The sequence below is a fragment of the Vipera berus genome (genome assembly GCF_964194415.1).
Source record: "Vipera berus genome assembly, chromosome: 2".
Taxonomy (NCBI): Eukaryota; Metazoa; Chordata; class Lepidosauria; order Squamata; family Viperidae; genus Vipera; species Vipera berus.
In genome coordinates this window covers 16,624,427-16,649,987 of record NC_138203.1, presented here as the reverse complement: position 1 = coordinate 16,649,987, position 25,561 = coordinate 16,624,427, and the positions used below count along the sequence as shown (strand labels likewise).

At 37.7% G+C, this 25,561-nt stretch overlaps 1 protein-coding gene across 2 annotated transcripts in view; it reads right to left on the bottom strand.

Annotated features, from left to right (window-relative positions):
- MALT1 (MALT1 paracaspase) overlaps positions 1-25,561 on the bottom strand; it is a 48,096-nt gene that overhangs the window by 16,656 nt on the left and 5,879 nt on the right. Inside the window, exons 3-10 of one of the 2 annotated variants that reach the window (XM_081320242.1) lie at positions 25,272-25,393; positions 20,687-20,837; positions 16,089-16,267; positions 14,295-14,391; positions 7,740-7,772; positions 7,383-7,409; positions 4,936-4,965; positions 1,609-1,812 (exon numbers count right to left, since the gene is read on the bottom strand). In XM_081320242.1, the coding sequence (XP_081176368.1) occupies positions 1,609-1,812; positions 4,936-4,965; positions 7,383-7,409; positions 7,740-7,772; positions 14,295-14,391; positions 16,089-16,267; positions 20,687-20,837; positions 25,272-25,393 (843 nt within the window). The remainder of the gene's footprint in view (positions 1-1,608; positions 1,813-4,935; positions 4,966-7,382; positions 7,410-7,739; positions 7,773-14,294; positions 14,392-16,088; positions 16,268-20,686; positions 20,838-25,271; positions 25,394-25,561) is intronic. The other variant, XM_081320243.1, reaches the window with a different exon arrangement.

Here is a 25,561-nt window from a genome sequence, read left to right as displayed (position 1 = left end):
AGATAAAGTCAAATCAAAATTTGTCTTATTCATTCGTTACATTTGTAAATGGGCATTCCAAATTTTATAACCGATAAATTTATTGAACGGCATTATCACATTTTAAGGCCACTTCTTAGGTACTTCCTAGTAGCATTATTAAAAATCCAAGCATGAATCTGTTTAAAATTCAGTGCCCAAGCATAGTTACTTAGGATGAACAGCAAGCATCGTGACATGATCTAAAGATCTATTTGAAATTCAGTGAACATAGAGCCATCCAATGAAGCAGATCTACTCTGGAAATTATCAAAAAAAAGTTAACACTGACTGAAAGACTCTTGAGGGCGTCAGATTACCCTGAAAGGATCCTAACAAAATGTAATGGCCAGACCATCACATAAAATCAACATAAAGTAGGACTTTGCAAACAGTAAAATGCGAATTGAAGATAATGTTACTTCTTTTAGAAAGTAAACAATAACAAACCATTCATACCATTACGATTAAAAGTTAAGAGACGCTCACACACAAAAAAAGGGTCAGGTCAGGAAAAAATTATAAACCAGGATCCAGTCTGGGTCAGTCACCGAGGTTTAGTCTTCCAAGCTTTTGGACTTGAGAAGTTTCCTGATGGTGGACTCCAGCACAAGTCTGAAAGCTCGGAAGACTAAACCTCTGGTCCTGGTGACCGACCCATAATGTTGGATCCCGCAATATTATCCCGGGACACGTATATTCACTTTCATTCATAATTTATAAACCAAATGGAGACACAGATGAGGCCTATCATCTGTTAGAGAAGGTAGCCACAGACTGCATTTCTGCCTAGAGAGAGGCCTGAGATATATCCTTGTTATAAATTTTGGACAGCAATATGGAATATGGCTTGCCCACCACGGTGAATGGAAGCTTCACGTGTTGAACTTCAGCCACATTCAGTGCCAATTTAATCAGGATGGCAGTTTTACTTACTGTACACAGGTAGACCTCATTTAACAATCAGTCATTTGGCAACTGTTGTGACAGACCCTCCCAAATGCTACTGGCAACCTGGTTCCTGAGTTCCAATGGCTACACACAACCCCATGGTTACATGACCTCATTTTGGGTGTTTTGACAACTGACCCGAACAACTGGTTGCACCATTCCGTCCCCATATGACTGTGATTTATGACATCTTTGATTGGTTTCCCCCCAAAACACCCCTAGGAATACATTGATTTGATTAACCACCGCCACATTTGGTTAACAACCACTTTATTCACTTAAACAACTGTGGCATTAACTTAATCACTGCCATAAAAAAGTCATAAAATTGAGTCTGATCACATGAGTGCTTGACTTACAACATCATGACTTCTGGGCTCCATTATGGTTGTAAGTCAGGGACCACCTGTGGTAGATGCCTACAACTAAACACATTTCTTATATATTTTATAAAATAAGACTATTTGTTTACTTTATTAGAATCAGAATCACAGTGCTAGAAGAGGCTATTTATGCTATCAAGTCCAATTCCCTCCTGAATGCAGAATTCAAATTCAACCAAATAAGGTAACCATAGAAGATACATTCTGGCAAAATATCAAGCTCATCTTGTTTGGCCACCACATCGCACATTCTTACCGTAGACACCTTTGTCCAGGAGCAGTAGGAATTCATCCACTGCATTCCGCATCTCAGGCTCAGTCAGATCCAGCAAGGAGACCACTTTAAAGTCCATTAGCCTCAGCAAGTTGGTCAGCTCATAAACATCCACTAACGGAGCCTTGAGCTTGGGATGGTTATAGTAGCTCATGTTTCCCATCAGCAGTGCTACCTTATCTACCGCTACAAAGGCAGAAAACAAAGCATGTTTCTAAATAGCTTTTCCATAGTATGCATGCAAGGAAATTACATGCAAGGTAATTCGTAGGCAGACTTCATGGTATCTTATACATAAGTAACTCCCCATAAAAATATGTAATGAAGCGTACTTAGAGAGAGGGAGGCAAAGCATGTTAATATCAACTACAGAAACAAGGGCAAATATCAGTCTAAGATTTGATTCAACTTCAGGTTCACTTCCTGCCTTGTTTTAACAGAATAACAGAGTTGGAAGGGATCTTGGAGGTCTTCTAGTCTAACCCCATACTCAGGCAGGAAACCCTGTATCATTTCAGACAAATGATTGTCTAATCTCTTCTTAAAAACCTGCAGTGTTGGAGCACCCACCACGTCTGGAGGCAACTTGTTTCACTGATTAATTGTTCTAACTGTCAGGAAATTTCTCCTTAGTTCTAGTTTGGTTCTCTCCTTGATTATTTCCCATGTACTGCTTCTTGTTCTGCCTTCAGGTGCTTTGGAGAATAGGTTGACTCCCTCTTCTTTATGGCAACACCTTAGATATTGGAACACTGCTATCATGTCACCCCACAGTCCTTCTTTTCATTTCTTTTCTCCCCCTCTCTCCCTCCCTCCCCCTCTCTCATGTTCCTTTAATATTGCAGTGTAGCTCAGAGCTTTTTACATCATGACAACCAAAATTGGATGCAGTATTCCAAGTGTGATCTTCTCAAGGCATTAAAAAATGGTAAGAATTAATCATTTTTCTGAAACCTTTGCAAACCAATTTCTTTGCCTTGGACTTATATTTACGGTTTATCCTCGCAGCTTCAGCGATTAAACAAATAGTTTATAGATGAAATACTGTACAGTCTGTCAAGGTCTATTTCAATAACAGCCATTTCACAGAGAGAGTCACAAATGACTGCACACTCTAAAGAGTTCAATTATCACCTATTTGGGGTGGTTGATACAGCACAGAGGAATTTAATACGGGCCTATTTTTATGGATAGGATTTCATCCAAAAAGAAAGTATACATTAGCAACAGCCTGCAAACTATCAGATGTAATATAAACAACAAACAGCATGAATTGTACTTTCAGTTGGGAATTTTTGCATTTTATTAAATGCTCTCTTATTGTTGATCAAAATTGTGAATAAGAATTCCAAATTCTTGACTCATCTTTGAATAATCTCGTGCTTTCCTGAACAGTTTTTATAATAATGGTGGGAGCATCACTTTTAAATCACATGTGCTATTAAAATATGTAGATTTATCCTTATTATTTATTTAGATTCATATTCTGCCTTTTTCCCAGGAATTTAAGGTAGCTTACAGGGATATCTCTCCATAGAAGCATAATGAAATACCTCTCATCTGAGTTAAATTTTCTTTACTTTCTTTCTTTATGACACATTCAGATTGGTACAGCAGTGAGAAAAAGACTGATGGTACAATTTCTGAATGTGCCAGAGCAAATTCCACCATTGTATTTGCTTAATAAAATTGCAATAGCCCAACTAGTTTCCATTGCAATGAGGATCTTTATGTAGCATCATACAAATAGTTTGCATTTTATTGTGCTTTTTTTTACTGACATTTTATTGTTCATGGCTGTACTTAAATCCCCTGTATAAACCATGTTTGTCTGAAATCAATTATTTAATTTAACTATTAGGAGTTCTGAAGTTAAAAGAAAGCATTTTTTTAAAAATGAATTATTTATAGAATTCAATAATTTTTGAACAATGATGAAGGTATTACCTATAAAAGAACATGAATGTTTTAAAATTTAATTTAAATTTTTAAATTTAAAATTTTAATTTAATGGGTTGCTGTAATTGTATTAAACAAATGTAGTTAATGATAGGATTTGCTCCTGCAAATTCAGACTTTGTATCATCAGTCTTTCTCCCACTGGTGTACTGGTCTGGACCTGTCAACTTTGTGTAAAGAAAATTCAACTTGCATGAGAGTTCTTCCATTAGGCTGCTATGGAGAGGTACCCCAGTAAGCTAGTTTAAATTCCGGGAAGAAAGGCAGAATATAAATCGAAATAAACAATAAGTAAGGATAAATCTACATATTTACATTTGTATACCTAGATTAGAAAAGGGATGCGGTGGCTCAGTGGGTTAGGACGCTGAGCTTGTCGATCAGAAGGTTGGCAGTTTGGCGGGTCAAATCCCGAGTGCCGTGTAACAGAGCGCCTGTTACTTGTCCCAGCTTCTGCAAACCTAGCAGTTCGAAAGCACGTAAAAATACAAGTAGAAAAATAGGGACCACTACGGTGGGAAGGTAGCAGTGTTCAGTGCGCCTTTGGCGTCTAGTCATGCCGGCCACATGACCACGGAGATGTCCTCGGACAAACGCTGGCTCTTCGGCTTTGAAACGGAGATGAGCACCAGCCCATAGAGTCGGAAACGACTAGCACGCATGTGCGGGGGAACCTTTACTTTTACCTTTTACCTAGATTAGAACTTATTTGTTTCCTTATTCCTTATTCCTACTGCTAGGCAAAGACAAAATTTGTGGAGGAAGTCACAGTCCAAATCATTATGAATTAGGAAGGATACTGTGGTACCACAAAACATGAAATAAGGAGATTTGGTTAGATAATATATAACATGGACCAGATATGCAGACACCATCAGACAGCAATAGGATATTCACATCAAAGTATTACAAATTACAAATACAGAATGTTTTTAAGTTTACAAAAGTCTTTTAATTCATTGTTGAATATTATTAATACTGATTTTTTTCCTAAACTTGCCTAGAATCATATTGCTGTATTTCTTTTTTGCTTGGATAAATGGGGCAATCTGGTATTGAGAAGTGAGTTTTTGGAGAACGGGAGAACTTCTATAATTTGTTGAGGAAGACTTTTGGCTTGGATCAGTGTTTCTCAATGCTGGCAACTTTTAGGTTATGTGAACTTCAACTCCCAGGAATTCCCTGGCCAGCCATTCATATCTTAAAATTTCTAGCGTTGGGAAACACTAGCTTAGATATGCATCATCTTTGTATTATAGCGGCTGGGAGTTACTGTATTAATGAGATGGATGGCATTTAATAAAATAAATACGTATTTGCCTGGTTGGAAAAATATATTAAGCTACTTACCAAACTGTCTTTCAGTTGGTTGTTCAAGATCTGTTTTGTAAAGAAAGAATGAAAAAAGTTTTGGACATCGCCAATGTCAATAAAATTTACAAATAATCAAATGTTCTTCAGCTTGGATCACTCTTGCTCTTAACAAAGGAAATGTTTGTTTTTTAATTTTTAAAAAAGTTATATACACTTAGAGTTATCACAGTTTTACTTCCTGTTGGAATTCTGTTTACGTCACTTTTAAAACTGAGCATTACTAGACTGATCTGTGTTATAAAGTCAAAACATTATTGGATAAATATTACAGGTAGTCCTCAACTTACAAATTGGGAGCAGAATTTCTGTTGCTAAGCAGGGCGGTTTTTAAGGTGAGTCAGGCCCAATTTTACATCCTTTTTTGTCAGTCTTGTTAAAATAATCACTTCAGTTGTTAAGTGAATCACATGCTTCTTAAGCGAATCTGGTTTTCCCCCACTGACTTTGCTTGTTGAGTCAGATGTGAAGGTTGTAAATGGCGATCACATGACCCTGGGATGCTGCAGCCATTGTAAATACAGGCTGGTTGCCATTTTGATCCTGTGATGCTGCAATGATCCTAAGTGTGAGGATCAGTCATAAGTTTTTGTGTGTGCTGTTGTAACTTTGAATGGTTACTAAACAAATGGTTGTAAGTCAAGGACTACCTGTATGAAGGTTTCACAAGTAAAATTTCAATCTTCCCTATTCCGAATAAATAAATAAATAAATAAATATTGAAATAATTATAATTTTCTGGGCCTGGTAGAAGTAGCTGTCTGTTTTTTTAGCTACCTGCTAGAATGACATAATTATATTTTAATTTAATTAATATATTATATTAAATAATTGAATATGTTTGGAATTTTGTGAAATGTGGGTACGATAAAATCTGTTCAGAAAAACCAATGTTCCAGTTATCAGGCCAATATAAACAACAAATACAGACACATAATAGACATAGCACTTAGACTTATATACCACTCCATTGTGCTTTACAGCATTCTTTGTGCGGTTTTACAAATGTAAGCCTATTGCCCTCAACAATGTGGGCCCTCATTTTACTGACCTCAGAAGCCTGGAAGGCTGAGTCAACCTTGAACTCATCAGGATTGAACTCTTGGCTGTGGTCAGTTAGCCTGCAATATAGAACTGCATTCTAACCACTGTGTCACCATGGCTCCTAATTGATGGTAGCCACAATCTGTTTCCAATATAATTTGTGAAGCCCTCTTTTGATATTTTTATCTAATAGTGGAGAGAAATATTCCTAATAATGTTAACATCTTGGAATTTTTAAGACTTCTATTTCCAGAATGCCGAAAGCAGAATTAAGCCCCAAGAAATTAAAAATTGGATCCTAATACTTACTACAGTCCTGCTGTTCCCAAGTGTTGCATAAGCTAAGGAAACGCCTTGCAAAATTATTTACTCTCATTTTATCAGTCATGAAAATATTCCAATAATGCTATTTACTGAGAACTTAATATGTAAATCAGAAATATCTTTCGAAGCTCATTATATAATCCTAATGTAGCTTTCAGGGATTCTAATTCCTGCTTTTGAGCTAGTAAAAGATTCTTGTCCATTGGTAAATTAAAATCAGCTTCTATGCCAGATGTTGTTTTTCGTTCTTCTATTATTACAGAATAATTCACAACATTAAGAATAAATATATACCCATAAAGACATATCGTGCAAAAAAGTGGCTCAGAACCCACAGCAATATTTGTCAAAATTCAAATATGTAAGAGACCCAACATGATTTTTAGACAGGGAACAAAATGCTTGGCATAATTCTTAATGGAAGTATCATTTAATAATTCCTTGGAATTACAAAGCACTTGATTATATACCTGTACTAGTTTTAACATGATCAACAAAGTGTGATTCATTTCAAACTATCTTCGCTTAGTATCTGGATCATCTTACCATATATAAATAATACAGTAGCTGATATACATTAATAGTTGATATATATTTCTTATGGTTTCTCTCCACAGTTAAAGCTGAAACTACCTGTACATAGTCACTCAATGATTCAAGTCTTTAGCTACTGGAGGAGAATTCTCCTAATGAACTTAGGAGGTCAAAATAGCTTTGATTCGGCCCACCATATGAATAAATCAACTTATTACATTGGCTATACACTTAATTTCTACTTTTAGCTGGACAGCAGGCCAAGGAAACATTTAAATTGGTGGATAGCCTGAATATATGTACAGGTTGACTATAAACTCAATGACATATTTAAAGATTAAAAAAATAATAAGCACTATCAATAACAGTATTAAGCACATTTCTATTAATGAGCAAAGATCCTAAAGATTTTATATATGTTATCCAGGACAATATACAGTACATGAACATATATGAGCAAAGATCTGCAGTTTTTATATGTTATCCTTATATGTTTTATATATTATCCTGTATAATATACTTACCAGGTCTTGCAAGGTTATTTACTTCCTCTGAAAGGAACAAAGGAAAATGAACATACAGGTTAGATAAATATATGAAAAGGGATTTATCAATTAACCAAAAATTAAAATTTAAAATAGAAGGAAAATGTTTTTTGAAAAATGCTTACAAAGTTAGTGGCAAAGAAAAGGACTGGCTTTGTATAATTAGTAGATGTAAAGAAGAAATGAAAAGCACGTGCAAGTATGTGACACTATATTATATTGGCATTCATAGACTAATACAGCACAACATTCCGTTTTAGCTACAGATCCCAGAATCACCAAATTGTCAGTATTTAGGTTTTATCCGAAAGCTGTATGGTATTTGATTAACATTACCTTCTGTGCATTCTACTGGAATAGATTTTCCACCTTGAGTTTCAAGAGAAAAGAATGCTATAGTGAAGCTCCTGATTTTATTCGTGACAGACAATACACATAGGAGGTAAGTTATATTTACATGTCCAACAGGTCCACAGCCACAATCCATTACTGCATAATTCATACTTAAATGAGTCTGTCAAACTGTGAGAAAAATGGATCTATTTTTTTTTGGCCTAAGCATCTAATAATGACAGATGCAATATTCTTATGAGGATATTTAAAATTTCAAACTTGGAAACCAAAACCCTTGAACAGAATCACAGAATAAGTGTATGGGGTTTTTTGCATCAAATTCATAAAGGACATGCATAGGTATTTAAAGTATTTTCTTCACTGTAGACCTTTATTTTTCTAAGTACATGGAGCCAACCTCATATTTATAATGGAAAAGCAAAGTCAGTTATTCCACTGCCACTGTTCAGAGATCCAAAGGGAGCGAGCTTAAGGAAATGACCTTGTCTATCACATAGGCAGATATGCTGTAGATAGAGGGCATATGGAATGGACCTGAAGAATAGGAGGAAGAGCTGCTATGGGGCAACAGGCAGATAAGAGGGCATCAGCCAGGGCTGAGAAAATAATGAGTAAATATTTCAGACAGGCTCCTCCCTAGTTCACATGAAGAAGGGAGGGAAGGGGAAATGTATTCAGACTTGCAAGATTCTATTATGGCGGGGCTTTTCAACCAGTGGTATGGGTACCACCTGTGGTACATTGGCACCTGGCAGGTGGTATGCAGCCATCCTAGAAAAGTGGTAGCGGGGGAGGGGAATGAGCTGAACCAGTGGCAGCACTGCACAAACCTGAGCGAGAAAAGGCTGGAGCTGCAGGGCTGTCAGGGCTCAGCAGAAGCGCCAGGATCAGTGCCGCTTTCCAGCTGATTGGCGCTTCTTCGGGGCTATCAGGGCTCAGCAGAAGCACCAGGATCAGCGCCAGGGTCCAGCGGGAGCTCGGCGCTGATCCTGGCGCTACTGCTGAGCCCAGAAGAAGCGCCAATCATCTGCAGTGTTGCAGCATCTCCAGGCTCTTGTGATTTACATTCAGATGCTTGGCAACTGATTCATATTTATGATGGTCAGTGTCCCAGGGTCATGTGAAGAGACCAAAACCTGCTGCAACCACCCAGCAGACGGGGGGGAAATAAACACCAAACACCCCCCACCCCACCTGCCAATCCTCAACAGAAATGCTCAGGAGGAAGAGTGCCGCCGGGCGGGCAAGAAAGTGTCTTGCTCGGCTGTGGCTTGGGGGGCACTTTTTTCAGTGCCATTGTAAACTTCAAACAGTCACTAAGTGAACTGTTGTAAGTCAAGGACTACCTGTACTTTATCACTTTTTCCCCTTTTTTTGGTCATTAAGTTTTTGACACCTTGCAAGGCAACTGGTGGTACTCGGATGTTGCCATATCCTAAAAGTCGTACAATGGGTGAAAAGGTTGAAAAGCCCTGTATTACGGTACTGTTGTTGTTGTTGTTGTTAGCTGCGAAGTCGTGTCCGACCCATCGCGACCCTATGGACAACATTCCTCCAGGCCTTCCTGTCCTCTACCATCTTCTGGAGTCCATTTAAGCTCACGCCTACTGCTTCAGTGACTCCATCCAGCCACCTCATTCTCTGTCGTCCCCTTCTTCTATTGCCCTCGATCTTTCCCAGCATTAGGCTCTTCTCCAGTGAGTCCTTCCTTCTCATTAGGTGGCCAAAGTACTTGAGTTTTAGCTTCAGGATCTGGCCTTCTAAAGAGCAGTCAGGATTGATCTCCTCTAGGACTGACCGGTTTGATCGCCTTGCGGTCCAAGGGACTCGCAGGAGTCTTCTCCAGCACCACAGTTCAAAGGCCTCAATTCTTTGGCGCTCAGCCTTTCTTATGGTCCAACTTTCACTGCCATACGTTGCAACTGGGAAGACCATAGCCTTGACTATACGCACTTTTGTTGACAGGGTGATGTCTCTGCTTTTTAGTGTGCTGTCTAGATTTGCCATGGCTTTCCTCCCAAGGAGCAAGCGTCTTTTAATTTCTTGGCTACAGTCCCCATCTGCAGTGATCTTGGAGCCCAGGAAAATAAAATCTGTCACTACCTCCATTTCTTCCCCATCTATTTGCCAGGAATTGAGAGGGCCAGATGCCATGATCTTGGTTTTCTTAATGTTAAGTTTCAACCCAAGTTTTGCACTCTCCTTCTTCACCTGCAACAAGAGGCTCTTTAGTTCTTCTTCACTTTCTGCCATTAGAGTGGTATCATCTGCGTATCTTAGGTTGTTGATATTTCTTCCGGCAATCTTAATTCCAACTTTTGATTCATCTAGCCCTGCCTTTCTCATGATGTGCTCTGCATATAAGTTAAATAGGCAGGGCGACAGTATACAGCCTTGCCGGACTCCTTTCCCAATTTTGAACCAATCAGTGGTTCCGTGTCCAGTTCTCACTGTTGCTTCTTGACCCGCATATAGGTTTCTCAAGAGACAAATAAGATGGTCTGGTACTCCCATCTCTTTAAGAACTTGCCACAGTTTGTTATGATCCACACAATCAAAGGCTTTAGCATAGTCAATGAAGCAGAAGTAGATGTTTTTCTGGAACTCCCTAGCTTTCTCCATGATCCAGCGTATGTTGGCAATTTGATCTCTAGTTCCTCTGCCTCTTCGAAATCCTGCCTGCACTTCTGGTAGTTCTCGATCCACATACTGCTGAAGTCTAGCTTGTAGGATTTTAAGCATGACTTTACTAGCATGAGAAATGAGTGCAATGGTGCGATAGTTTGAACATTCTTTGGCACTGCCTTTCTTTGGAATTGGAATGTAAACTGATCTTTTCCAATCCTGTGGCCATTGTTGAGTTTTCCAAATTTGCTGGCAAATTGAGTGTAGCACTTTTACTGCATTGTCTTTTAAGATTTTGAATAGCTCAGCTGGAATACTGTCGCTTCCACTAGCTTTGTTGTTGCTCAGCTTTTCTAAGGCCCACTTCACTTCACATTCTAGGATGTCTGGCTCGAGGTCAGTGACCACCTCATTGTGATTATCAGGGACGTTAAGCTCATTCTTGTATAGTTCTTCTGTGTAATTTTGCCACCTCTTCTTAATCTCTTATGCCTCTGTTAGGTCCCTGCCATTTTGGTCCTTTATCATGCCCATTTTTGCATTAAACGTTCCCTTCATTTCTCCAATTTTCTTGAAAAGATCTCTGGTCCTCCCTATTCTATTATTTTCTTCTATTTCTTTGCACTGTTCATTTAAGAAGGCATTCTTATCTCTTCTAGCTATTCTCTGGAATTCTGCATTCAATTGGGTGTATCTTTCTTTTTCTCCCTTGCCTTTCGCTTCCCTCCTTTCCTCAGCTATTTGCAAAGCTTCCTCAGACAGCCATTTTGCTTTCTTGCATTTCTTTTTCTTTGGGATGGTTTTGGTTGCTACCTGTTGTACAATGTCGCGAACCTCTGTCCATAGTTCTTCAGGCACTCTGTCTATCAGATCTAATTCCTTAAATCTATTTGTCACCTCTACTGTATATTCAACAGGGATATGATTTAATTCATACCTGAGTGGCCTAGTGCTTTTCCCTACTTTCTTCAGTTTAAGCCTAAACTTTGCAAGGAGAAGCTCATGGTCTGAGCCACAGTCAGCTCCTGGTCTTGTTTTTACTGACCAGTAAAAACAAGGTCAGTATTACGGTACTATAGCTTTACAATAAAACAGAACCAATCTACATGGCACTGGTTTCCTAGTCCTCAAAGTTCTGACACATATAAATTAGCATGCCTGGCTGAGAGTGATAAAGAGAGGACACAGAATATTGAGTCGTCCAACCAACAGTGACTACAGCACATTATAAACGTAAAAGGTCTTGTAGAACAATGAACTGTAAATAATATAAACAACTGTAGATAAATGCAGGGTGTTACAGAAGGACAATATAATCTCAATTCTAGAGCAGGTTTTGACTGTCTACCTATTTGAAATCCAGTCTCTTTCATACAATTAGAAACTAAAAGTTGAAGCAGGCTGTTGTAGCCTGACTTAAAATTGATCGTGTATGTTTTATGTAACAGTACACATAGACAATATGTTATACATTTTCCTTTGCGATGCATAAGTTAAAAAGTAAAAAAAAAATATGAAAATGGTGTTTTTCCCAATGGTGTTTTTCCAAAAGGCAACTGGACTTTCTTGATTTTTTCCTTGAAAACTTTTTGCTTCTCATCCAAGAAGCCTTTTTTAAAAATATATTTTATTGATTTTTTTAAAAACATAAATCACAATAATTGGTGAACAGTGTGTTGTCTGGGTTACATTTGTAAAACAATCATTAACAATTGATTTCTATAATCCATAATCCACATAATGGTTTTAGTTGATTTCCTCTTTTCCCAAAATATTCTCTTTTGCAAACATTGAGTTAATACAATTCTTATTGTTTGGATAGATAACAATTAAATATATAATTTTTCCCAATATTCCTAAAATAATAATCACATTAATATAATATTTCTTTTCTATCCAATTATTCTGGTTGCCTTATCATAGATCCTGTTACAGTCCTTATTTTAATTTGTTTCTCCCACCAAATTCTAGGTATTCTTACTGGTTAAGATTTTCTCAAAAATTAATTACATTTAAAAATTTAACTCTATTTTTCCATATGAACCATCTCACACTTTTACATTTCTTAAGAAACAGATAAAACAATGAAAAAAGAGAAAGGGGAGCAAAGAGTAAAGAAACATAAAAAATAACGTACTATTTAAAATATATATCCCTCCTAAGCTAATATATATTTATTTCCTAAATTTATTATTTTTAACCATAATTAATCTTTAAACATTTCATTTAATACATCTAGTCATCTAGTCCTTTAACTCTTATTCAAAACATTTTTATCCATTATAATTTTCTTAAATTCAATCACATTTAAGTATCTGAAACATTTCCTTCATCTCTAAGTGATCTCAAATTTTTTATATTACTCATATCAAGAAAGAGAACAAAAAAGGGAAAAAAGCATACTATATTATTTAGGGAATTCATCCCTCTTAGAATGACATATATATAATTTTTTTTTGAAATTTATAATTCTCTCTTTGTCTACAGCCCACATTGTCTTTTTTTGTCAGCTGTTCTTTGTTGTTAAAACTTTGAAGGTCACAAACACAATTAGCTTTTCCCAGGTTTTGCCAAGTCTTATATTAAAGTCATAGCTGTCATAGTCTTCATCCACCACTAGGTGTCAGCAACTATTTGTTTTTCAATTTCCAAAATAAACAATTATCTTTAAAATGAGAGTCTTAACCATTCAAACAATTTTAGATTTACCCAGATTTAAGTTTTAAATTACAGGTTTTATATTTATTTCACTTCCATATATTTTAATCCTCCATAAAAAGATTAATTCGTTGCTTCCGTTAGTATAAGGGTGCAACGGAAATCCTCCTCCTTCCCTTTCAGAGCTATTCTGCTTCTTAGGGATCTTTTCCAGAAAAATAAATGTAGAATAGAAAAGAGAAGATCAAATTCCGCACCCAGTTTCAAGCACGCTGTTCACAGTTGTGCTGGTTAGTGCTTTTGGCCTTTGGTTGCTAGTAGCTTGGGCTGGTCAATGCAATATGGCCAGCCTTTCTTCTGTTGGATTAGAAGGCTTTCCCCAAGTCGAACGGAACGGCCGCCGCCATTCCAGAATCGCTGGAGCACCCTTCTTTCTTTGTTGCTTCTCCGGGGTAACTTAGACCCATTTAGGGTCCCCAGGAAGGGCGAAATTAGCTGCGGGGATGCAGAGAATCCGCAAGTCCATGACCGGTCGCTACCGTACAAAACTGTAAGTCCCCCAAGAAGCTTCTTTAGTTGTCTTACTGAACTGAACAAGCTTTTTGGATGAGAAGCAAAACTTTTTCCAGGAAAAAACCCAAGAAAGTCCAGTTGCCTTTTGGAAAAGCACCGTTGGGACAACCATGACCTGGATGACTGAGAATCTTCATAGACATTACGGGTATCCTACTTATACATCCTTAGCAGAATGCAAATAGTAGGTAATATTACTGACATTATATCCCTTTCCCATACAACATGAATAAACATCAGGAAATCAAGTGAACATACGGTAGCATGCTTACAAATTTGATAACCAGCATAGAGATACTGTCATTTCCCCCCTGCCCCTGGCATAAAGTTTATCCTATGCTGGTGGCAATCTTATCTCTTCCAGAAATGACATTCAGAGGAAAACAATAATTACACAGTTTGAACAAGATCTTCTGCAAGTGAAAAAAAAATCTATAAAATAATTATGACTGTTACAAGAATGGCAACTGTATCGGTGCCCAGCATCAACAAATAAGAACCTAACAAAGTTCAGACCTTAATTTTCTATGGAATAATTTCTTAAGATATATTGAAAACAAGTCCTATAAAAACTGCCATGTTAATTATAGCCGATCCCATGAGTAATTTCTTATGTTGATATCCCAAGCTCAATTACATGTCACTTTACTACTTAATTAAATTTACTATTAGACTTCTTACCTATAGTTACTTTCACTTTTCTGCTTTCTTCATTTTCTTGATTGTTGTATACTCGACACCAATATGTTCCTTGATGTTCAATGTCTACGCAGGATACCTTCAAGAGTACCATACATTTTCTAGTAAGTTTATTCTCTGAAGTTCATTTTTTTTATTCCAGCAATACTACTGCATACATTTCAATAAAGTTTGCATTCTGGCAGCCTGAATCTGAAGGTACAAATTCTACAGCTTAATTCAGTGAGAGGAGAAACTTTTGCAGACAAAGGCTCATGTAATGGAGTGTATCGCCATTAAAAAAAATCCTTCCTTACAGAGGAAAAAAAATGTTGTTGCGGGTTTTTAAATGAATTGTGCCTCATTTTACAACCTTTCTTACCACAGTTGTTAAGTGAATCTGGCTTCCCCATTGACCTGGCTTGTCAGAAGGTTGCAAAAGGTAATCACATGACCCCGGGACACTGCAACCGTCATAAATATGAATCAGTTGCCAAGTGTCCAAATTCTGATCATGTGACCACGGGGATGCTGCAACGACCGTAAGGGTGAAAAACAGTCATACGTCACTTTTTCAGTGCTGTTATAATTCAAACGGTCACTAAACAAATGGTTGTAGGTCGAGGACTATCTATATATCCCAATACAGAATGCTGGTGCCTATTTTTCCCTCTAAAATTTACACTACGTTAAATATCCACACATCTTTCCAAACTTTGAATCAGTCATGCCACAAGAGAAAACAGGTAACTCTATTTGCTATACAAATTTAAGGGGAAATACGGGTAGTCCTCAACTTACGAACTGTGCCCAACATTTCTGTTGCTAAGCAAGACATTTGCTAAGTGAGTTTTGACCCACTTTACACCCTTTCCTGTCACAGTTGTTAAGTGAATCACTGCAGGTGTTAAGTTAGCAACACGGTTTTTAAGTGAATCTGGTTTCTCCGTTGACTTTGCTTGTCAGAAGGTCACTAAAGGGGATCACATGAACCCACAGGTAATCATCATAAATATGAGTCAGTTGCCAAGCATCTGAATTTTGATCACATGACCATGGGGATGCTGCAATTGTCATAAGTGTGAAAAACGGTCATAAGTCACTTTTTTCAATGCCATTGTAACTTCGAAGGATCACAAAACAAACTGTAGTAAGTCAAGGTCTACCTTTAATAACTTTCTACAGTCAGCATTAATGCCCAAAATAAAACTATTCAATTGTTTGTAACTTATGATTAATGATTGTAACTATGATTATGACCTATGACCTATTACAAGTTATAATTAAACTGTGAGCTTGTGTGTCCAATCACACTTGGCCAATAAAGAATTCTATTCTATTCTATTCTATTCTATTCTATTCTATTCTATTCTATTCTATTCTATTCTATTCTATTCTATTCTATTCTATTCTATTCTATTCTATTCTATTCATTCCATTCCATATTAAGCATTTCATAAAACTAACACTAAATTAATGGAGGTCATTGCATTAAGGCTCATACATAGTCTTGCATCAACTTTGCAGTCATGCTAAATAATTGAAAGCCTTGGGTTTAGCCTTTCAGCCAGTAAATACTTTGGGAAATAGGATATAAGCAATTAAACTCACTTCAGAGTACAATATTCCACAGAGAACCAAGCAACTATTATCAACATGCTAATGGCAAAACATTAGGGGGTTAATGAACATTTTATTTTATTTACTGAATTTCAGAGTTACTCTTGAAGAATTTATTTCGTGCTATCAACTCCTCATCACTGTAGCTGTGGGGGGGGGGGAAGCAAAAGGACTCACCACATAGGCCTTTTTCTCTCCATTAGGAAGTGGGAATTCCTCCTTGTACCACTGGTACTGTGGCATAGGATTTCCTGTGGCTTCACACTGAAGAATTAACCTTTCTCCAGCCATCAACTTCTGAGATTGCGGATGCAGGCAGATGTGTATTTTCTTTTCAGGCAACTTGAGGTAGCTTCCTTAAAGTGAAAATGTTTAAACATTTGTGAGATAAAAATCTTTTCAGCAAAGCAAGAGAGATATGCCAGATTTGCAGAGCAGAAGCAAGTCAGCAAAGAACGGAAAATTTCTTCACCCACAACCCAGTTCCTTCCCAGCGACTTCCTCCTTTATTTGCTGCATCTAATTTAAAGGAAAAGGATGGTTTTGAGAAGAAAGCAATAAACAGTGTGGGCTTGTTTCTTTAGAGCAGTGGTGAGGAACGATGGCCCCTTTATGACCTGTGGACTTCGATTCCCAGAATTCCTGAGCCAACCAAGCTGGCTCAGGAATTCTGGGGATCGAAGTCCACAGTCATAAAGGGGTCATTGTTCCCCACCCCTGCTTTAGAGAGGGGTGTTAGAGTAAATTCAAAACACTAAATTGAGAGAGTAAATTCAAAACACTAAATTTAAAAAGGTACTGCAGATAGTCCTCAACTTACAACTGGTTACTCAGTGACCATTTGAAGGTACTACCTCCACAAAAGGACTTATGACTTGGTTTCGAGATTTGGATGTCTGTCCCCTAACCCTACCCCCCCCCATGGTCACAGGACTGCATTTTGGACACTTGGCAACGAGCCCACTTTCATAGCCACCGTCCGTACTCTGATTTATGGTGTTTTGCCAGAAACTGGCCTTTACTTTGTGTTTTCGGCAAAAGACACCCCATAGCAAACAATGGATTTGCTTAACAAAGCTACATTCCCTTTATGACTGTCACATTTGCTATTATTAATACAGTCGTATTGGGAGTGCCAAAGCACTTCCAGGTTGAAGGGATTAGCCAATTATATCATCATTGCCCAGTAGGGTGCTCTTACATGCCCCTGTTAAGTTGCCCACCAAAGTGGTACCTATCTATCTACTCACAGTCTCCCGCTTTCAAACTGCTGGACTGGCAGGAGATGTAGTCAGTGGTGGGAGCTTAGCCCGCCACATGCAACCACTGGGTCTCAAACATGAGCTTGCCAATCATCAGCCCAGCATCCTAACCAAGTGAGCAACTTCATTCCTTGCCATATTTGCTTAACATCTCCTGCAAAAAAGTAGTAAAATCGGGGTCCGGTCACATGGCAATCCACTTTATAACTGTCATTACTTGGGCTCAATTACAGTTGTAATTCAAGGACTACTGTAGTTGCTTAGGTGATTTTCAATTCATATTAAATTATTTGCCATGTTCATGTTCTGAGAACTTCTCAGTGGTTAATACATTTTCCACTATTAAAGCAAAATATATTCCTGTAGGTAACATATATTAATGAGTAGATGCTAATTCATTGCAGAAGTACTTGATTATGTATGGTAGAAATGAATTACAAATATGGCTTCACTCCTATTTCATGCACCATAAAACCTACATATAAAAGTGTTAGTAACTACTGCCTTACTTAATTACATATTCCTCTTTAATGAGAAATAACCTTACTAGAGTTGTAAAGTACTGTATTACCTTTTTGGACAGGCAATTGCTTAAATAATTCTCCACCAAGATATACAGTATCTGAGGAAAACAGTTTAGTGACTTATCATTTTAATATTACGATTAGCAGTCAAATGATACTGTCTTGCAAGAGTGATCAGAAATTGCATTTAATCCAGAACAATACAGCTAAATTAGATGGTACAGAGAAGAAAACATATGAAGCAGAAAGCAATATCTTAATCAAGGACTTACCAAAGAGAAAAAACCATACCCTCACCAAGCTTCTGTATACACACAGTCCTCGACTTATAAAAGTTCATTTAGTGACCTTCGAAGTTACAACAGCACTGAAAAAAGTGACCTATGACCGTTTTTCACACTAATGACCATTGTAGCATCCCCACGATCATGTGATTTACCGTAGTTTCTGGCGTATAAGACTACTTTTTAACCCATGAAAATCTTCTCAAAAGTCTTATACGCCGGGTGCTGAAAATTTAGGGACAGGGCTGGCTGGAAAACCTGGAGCGGATCTCCCATTTAGTCTGCGCAGGGAAAGCGGGACCAATTGGAGAAGAGGCTGCAGTCTGTGATTTTTTTACAGGATGGGGTCTGGGCGTCTATTCTTCTAAAGTTGAAGAGCAGCTGTAGTATATCCCAACTTGAAAGGCAGGTGGGGAAGGCAGCAGCCAGAGCAGCGGCTTAGCTCTAAGGACACATTTGACTCAGGAACTGGGCGGGCTGGCTGGAAAACCTGGAGCGGATCTCCCATTTGGTCTTTTTTTTAAAAAATCCCATTTATATCCTGCCCTTCTCCGAAGACTCAGGGTGGCTTACAATTTAAAGCACAAATCAATGTGCTTAGCAATAGCCTTCATTCTGTATATATGCCTGTTTATTAGGGCTTTCACCCCCCCCCCAAGCAGCATTATTACAAAGTCAGCTTATTGCCCCCAACAATCTGGGTCCTCATTTTATCTACCTTGGAAGGATGGAAAGCTGAGTCAACCTTGAGCCTGGTTGGATGCGAACCTGCACTAATTGCAGGCAGCTTGTGTTACTTAAGGCTCTGCACAGGGAAAGCTTTAGAGTGAATTAGGAAAAGTGAAAAAGTGAATTAGGAAAATAGGGAATGGCTGCTGGAATCAGGGGCTGCCATAAAGAAGAGGGAGTCAAGCTATTCTCCAAAGCACCTGAAAGCAGGACAAGAAGTAATGGATGGAAACTAATCAAGGAGAGAAGCAACCTAGAACTAAGGAGAAACTTCCTGACAGTTAGAACAATTAACCAGTGGAACAACCTGCCTCCAGAAGTGGTGAATGCTCCAACACTGGAGGTTTTTAAGAAGAGACTGGACAGCCATTTGTCTGAAATGGTATAGGGTTTCCTGCCTTAGCAGGGGGTTGGACTAGATGACCTCCAAGGTCCCCTCCAACATCATCATCTTCTTCTTCTTCTTCTTCTTCTTCTTCTTCTTCTTCTTCTTCTTCTTCTTCTTCTTCTTCTTCTTCTTCTTCTTCTTCTTCTTCTTCTTCTTCTCCTTCTTCTTCTAGTTTAATCCACTTGCACTGTTTTATGTTTACATGTTTGATGACAAACAGCCTTATGTTTATAAGTGACAGTTTTCCTACTAAGCACCTGCATGTCATAAGCATTTGAATTAAAATTACCATATTAAAATCAAATCTGATGTTTTTTAATTTTTATTTGGTGTGCGTTGTATAGCCCAAACCCTATAATTTAAATGTAGGGGGTCGTCTTATACGCCAGAAAATACGGTACATTCAGATACTTGATAACTGGTTCATATTTATGACGGTTGCAGTGTCCCAGGATCATGTATGTGATCCCCTTTTGTGACCTTCCGACAAGCAAAGTCAATAGGGAAGCCAGATTAACTAACAACGGTGTTACTAATTTAACAACTGCAGTGATTCATTTAACAACTGTGGGAAGAACAGTTGTAAAATGGGACAAAACTCACTGAACAAATTTCTCACTTAGCAACATACCTTTTGGGCTCAATTGTGGTCGTAAGTCGAGAACTACCTGTATAAACAGGGATACACTCATTTTCTATGTAATATGCTACCTATTTGAGTAATGTAACATCTGCAAGCAAACAAGTAAGCCCACAGAGTGCCAAGGACCACAGTTCAATTCTGAGCTACAAATACTCTCTTTTACTGGACAGCAATAAGCATATCTCAATCTTACATCTTTTGAATTGGTTCCAAGTGTTATTGGGCTCAATTCAGGATGTAGATCTTATCAACAAAATGGATTTAAATGCTTTCTTGAAGGATCAGAAAAGCCATTTGTTACTCAGCTTCCAGTGAGAGAGAAAGACTTCCCTGATTCATTCAGTATTAGATGGTTTTTAATATATGACCTAAAACATGTGTTTTTCAGAAAGTTATATGCATAGCTAATCAACTTGCTTTAACATGAACTTTTATACTGTGTTAAGATCCTTCTGACTAAAAGGTAATCTAAAAATAACTTAAAAATCACTAAGAAACAAGCAATGAAAGATTTCCAGGCAAATACTGAGAAATAATACATTTTAGGCTTTAGCAAGTCTTTAAACTTGCATGGACATGTGCCCCTCCAAAAGTGCAAAAAAGCTAGAAAACATTATCTCCAGGACAGATGCTTTTTAAGTCAGCTGTTGCGGTCAAATATACCAGCATGGGCTCATTAAAAGTTTTTAGAAATCTATTGCAGTTATAGCCTAACCTGACAGAGATTTATGAATTGTGTTTCCTGAAACTGCAGCCATAGAGAATAGAGAGAATTCCACGACCTCATAATCAATCACAATCATCCCTAACCCTTATGCCAAGAGAAAAAAACTTCAGAAATATAAAAACATTACTGTTACAACTTTAAAATGAAAGTAGGGAATCAGTACGCCGCCTATTTACACCCTCTTGTCATTTCTACCATGTTCAAAGTCTGTAACCCACCATCAGAATCTCTTTGGCTATCACAAACATCCAGCTGTGCCCACTGGCTGAATTCATAGGAAGAATCATTGTTCACTCGACATATGTATAATCCTGCATCTCCTGCAGTCACTTGATTGAATATCAGTTCTGGGGAATTCCCATTTGGAACCTGAATTAGGATACAACAACAACAACAAAATGATTGCACACATTGCCACAATAAGGAAGATATAGCTGGTTTGGTTGATTGTTTGTTTAAACTTAGAGTGACTGGCAAACTCAGCCATTGTTCTATGTTGAGCATTATTTGTAAACCAATAGAATAGAGTGTTTCAGCAAAGATCAGTTTGGAATTCATGCATGTTCATTGCCTGTTTGAAACAAATTAACCAGGAAAAATGAAATCTTAAGCACTCAAGATTTAAAATATTATTGATTTAATTTCTATACCCACCCATCTCAATCCAACTTACTCTTGTCCTGTCTCATCTAACAATTATATTGCTATGTTATCTAACAATTAATCTTCATTTTGCAAGAAACTCAGCATAAATATTATCAACACAGCTATAGTGTTAAACTAGATTAAGATGGAAGACAAAGATATGGTAAAGGCTGCCTGATAAACCTCTAGATGAACAGGGAGTTAATTGATGGTCTCTCCAGTTCAGGACCAAGACTAAGAACACAAAGAGGAGCTTCTAAGGCATTCTTGAGATCTAGTAAATACGAGCCAGCAATGTGCTGCTGCTGCCAAAAAAGCCAACACAGTGCTAGGCTGCATTAACAGAGGAACAGAATCAAGATCACGTGAAGTATTAATACCACTTTACAATGCCTTGGTAAGGCCACACTTGGAATACTCCATCCAGTTTTGGTCACCACGATGTAAAAAAGATGTTAAGACTCTGGAAAGAGTACAGAGAAGAGCAACAAAGATGATTAGGGGACTGCAGACTAAAACATATAAGGGACGGCTGCTGGAATTGGGTATGTCTAGTTTAATGAAAAGAACGATGAAGGGGGGACATGATAGCAGTGTTCCAATATCTCAGGGGCTGCCACAAAGAAGAGGGAGTCAAGGGATTCTCCAAAGCGCCCAAAGGCAGAACAAGAAGCAATAGATGGAAACTAATCAAGGAGAGAAGCAACCTAGAACTAAGGAGAAACTTCCTGACAGAACAATTAATCAGTGGAACAACCTGCCTCCAGAAGCTGTGAATGCTCCAACACTGGAAGTTTTTAAGAAGAGACTGGACAGCCATTTGTCCGAAATGGTATAGAGTTTCCTGCCTGAGCAGGGGGTTGGGCTAGATGACCTCCAAGGTACCTTCCAACTTTATTATTATTATTATTATTATTATTATTATTATTATTATTATTATTATTATTATTATTATTATTATTATTATTATTATAGTATGTTGACTTTTCATCCATCCATCCCACTACCTTATAAGTCATACCAGTTATCTCTAGGCAGTTTACAAAGCATAAATAATTTGTAAGGCAATGCAAGGCAATAGAAATCAAGGAAATAACAGTAAGATTGCTAAAATCCACATCAGGGAAACGTAAAACCTCTTACATAATAAAGGATAGATCAACAAGTGAGGTAAAAAAAATACTCTGCAGGAAAAGCCAGACCTTGGAGGCTTCCTGAAGACAAGAAGTTGGGGCCATAAATAGTTTGAAGAAAAGCTGTTCAAAAAAGCAGGGACCCATTTCTGACACATAAAGACACTATAGCCTAAGATTATACATTAAAAATAGCATAGAAGTGAAACACCCATTTGTAGCTTTGGCTCAAAGAATTCAATATATCCTTTAGGTCAGGGGTCTTCAAACTTGGCCCTTTTATGACTTGTGGACTTCAAGTCCCAGAATTCCTCAGCCAGGCACGCTGGCTGAGGAATGACTTGTGGACTTCAAGTCCCAGAATTCCTCAGCCAGGCACGCTGGCTGAGGAATTCTGGGACATGAAGTCCACAAGTCATAAAATGGCCAAATTTGAAGACCCCTGCTTTAGGTTCTCTGTGATTGCCAAGGATTCAATTCTGTAACGTGATTTATCCACACCTAAAAAACTCAATTAACTATTACTTTTAAAGTGCTTCATAGAATTCATTTCTTAGTTCAGAAGGGTATTTTCTATAATGGAAACCCACAGATATTTTTTCACCCCAGAAATTAATTTAACTTAATACGTTGAGGTCAAAATGAATGACAGCTCATAGAACAATTGCTGTTATGATCAAATCCATAGAAAGGGCAATATTATTATTCATAGTATCGCTTAGTTAGACAGAGAGGCAAATGGTCACAGCAGTTCAAAGAATAAAATAGTGGTATTATAGATTTCTTAACAATCAGATTGTCACATTGAACATGGTCAGACTGACAGTAAAAGCCCAAACAAAGAACTGCTAAGAGCACCCCACCAACACTGTCAACATAAAATGAGAGCAAAACTCACTCCCTATGAGCACTGATAATGTTACCTAGTTTGGGTAATGAAACATCAGCAAGAAAACAACAACCTCAGAAGGCACCAAGGACACCTCATTTCAACCCTAAACTACAAATATTCTCCTCTATTGAGACCAAGGTTGTTAACCATGAACCTATTGAAATAAAATAAAGTTTGTGAAACTACCAGGATACCTGGATGTAAGTAACAACTCCTTAGTGGACTCGGGGATTATATCTTTTAAACAACAGCCAGATGATGCCATGAAGACACTGTAACTTCCTAGTGAGAAAAGGCTTTAATAATACATGTTGCCTTATTAAGACTTAATACTTTAGTACTGTACAGGTAATCCTTGAGTTACGACTGTAATGGAGCCTGCCCGTTATAGCTGTAGCTCATGATGGTCAATTTGATTACTTTTTGACAGTCATTAAGCTAATCTGTGGGTTGTTTTTTTTTTAATCCCATTTATATCCCGCCCTTCTCTGAAGTCTCAGGGCGGCTTACAATCTAAAGCACAAATCAATGTGCTTAGCAATAGCCTTCATTCTATGTATATGCCTGCTTATTAGGGCTTTCGCCCCCCCCAAGCGGCATTTTTACAAAGTCAGCTTATTGCCCCCAACAATCTGGGTCCTCATTTTACCTACCTCGGAAGGATGGAAGGCTGAGTCAACCTTGAGCCTGGTGGGACTCGAACCTGCACTAATTGCAGGCAGCTGGTGTTATTTAAGGAGGCATTAGCCCACTGCTCCAACGAGGCTCTTTTGTTAATCAAACCAACGGTTCACTATGGCATGGTTTTGCGGAAAACCAGAAATGGCTGTTTTTGACTAAGCCACATAACATGCGGCCACATGACCGTGGGACACTGCAAACGGCCATAAATGCAGATGTTTCCAAGCACCCAAAGTGAGGTGATGTGCAATTTCAAGTCTGAGTTGAGCATACCACCCAGATAGGTATATTGGAACTTTGTTTAGAGCTGTGGTGAAACAGTGGTTAGAATGCAGTGCTGCCGGCTGACTTTGCCCATCTCCAGGAGTTCAATTCTGACTGGCTCAAGATTGACTTAGCCTTCCATCGTTCTGAGGTCAGTAAAATGAGGACCCAGATTGTTGGGGGCAATATGGTGACTCTGTAAACCGCTTAGAGCCAAAAAATAATAGCATAGTAAAACACTATGAAGCATTATACAAGTCTATTGCTATTAGTTGCATGTCGAGAACAACCTATATAGATTGAATACTTAGAACTGCAGTCTAATATGACAATACATTTCCATACACATAACATACTGTTAATTCAATTAATTAAATACCTATTTTTGATGTGAAGTGTACTTTTGAGAATGGGAAAATTTCATGTTATACACCCAGATCAAAATAAAATCAGTGAAGTTATGTTCTGCCAAATACAACTGTTTACCAGGAATAAAATCATTTACGGTAGTATCTACAGGTCCTTATTCAATAGTGCTTGGTGTCATAGAAATGTTTTGTCCCCCAAAAACAGTTATATTCATATATTCATATTCATACACTATAAACATCTATTCAACAATGTTTTTATGAGTGCTGCCAAGATTCCTGCAATATGCTGATTTTCCTGGGAAATTATTGTTCCTCAAATATGAAAAAACCCATTTCTTTTAAAAATCATAGGCACTGAAAAAATGGTATGTTGGCTTTAAGAAATGTGGTTATTTTACTACATATTTTATCCCACTTATGCTTTCAAGAATAAGAACTTGGAAACTGTTTTGTAGTAGGCCAGTGGCCAGTACAATGTCATGGTGTCAACCCTTGAAACCACAGTGTCAACCCTTGATATCATGTCAAAACTTAACACCTTGTATGAGATGGATGATGGAATAAATTTGAATATTTGAATAAATTTGGATGAAATGGAGGTTAAAAGTCATAATTCTACGCTTTCTTTTTCCTTTTGTCTGTCGCCTTCCTTATTTTCTTTTATGTTTAATTTTCTATATTTTAATACTTTCAATGCTTTTATTATATTGAAAACAATGTTAATAAAAATATTTTTAAAAAGACAATTGCACTCAATATGTTCTAGAATTTTCTACATTTTAGAAGCTACCACTTACATTCTAGTATATTTATTTACCATTTTTTTCTCTTTAAACCACTGATAATGTAGGAGAGGATAACCTGTTGCCCAGCAGCTTAGTTTCACCATCTGGCCAGATAAAATAGCTTGGGATTCTGGTTCTACAATGATCTTTATACCTATGAAAAAGATAAGAGTAATCTAATTAGTAAGCTATTCATGTAAACACACTGAAGTTTGCTTGCTTGCTTATTTAATTGTTTGTTGGCTTTGTAAGGCTGTCTAATCATCAGAAAAACTCAAGACTGCATACAGGACAAATTGAAAACACAATATAACAGGAAAGG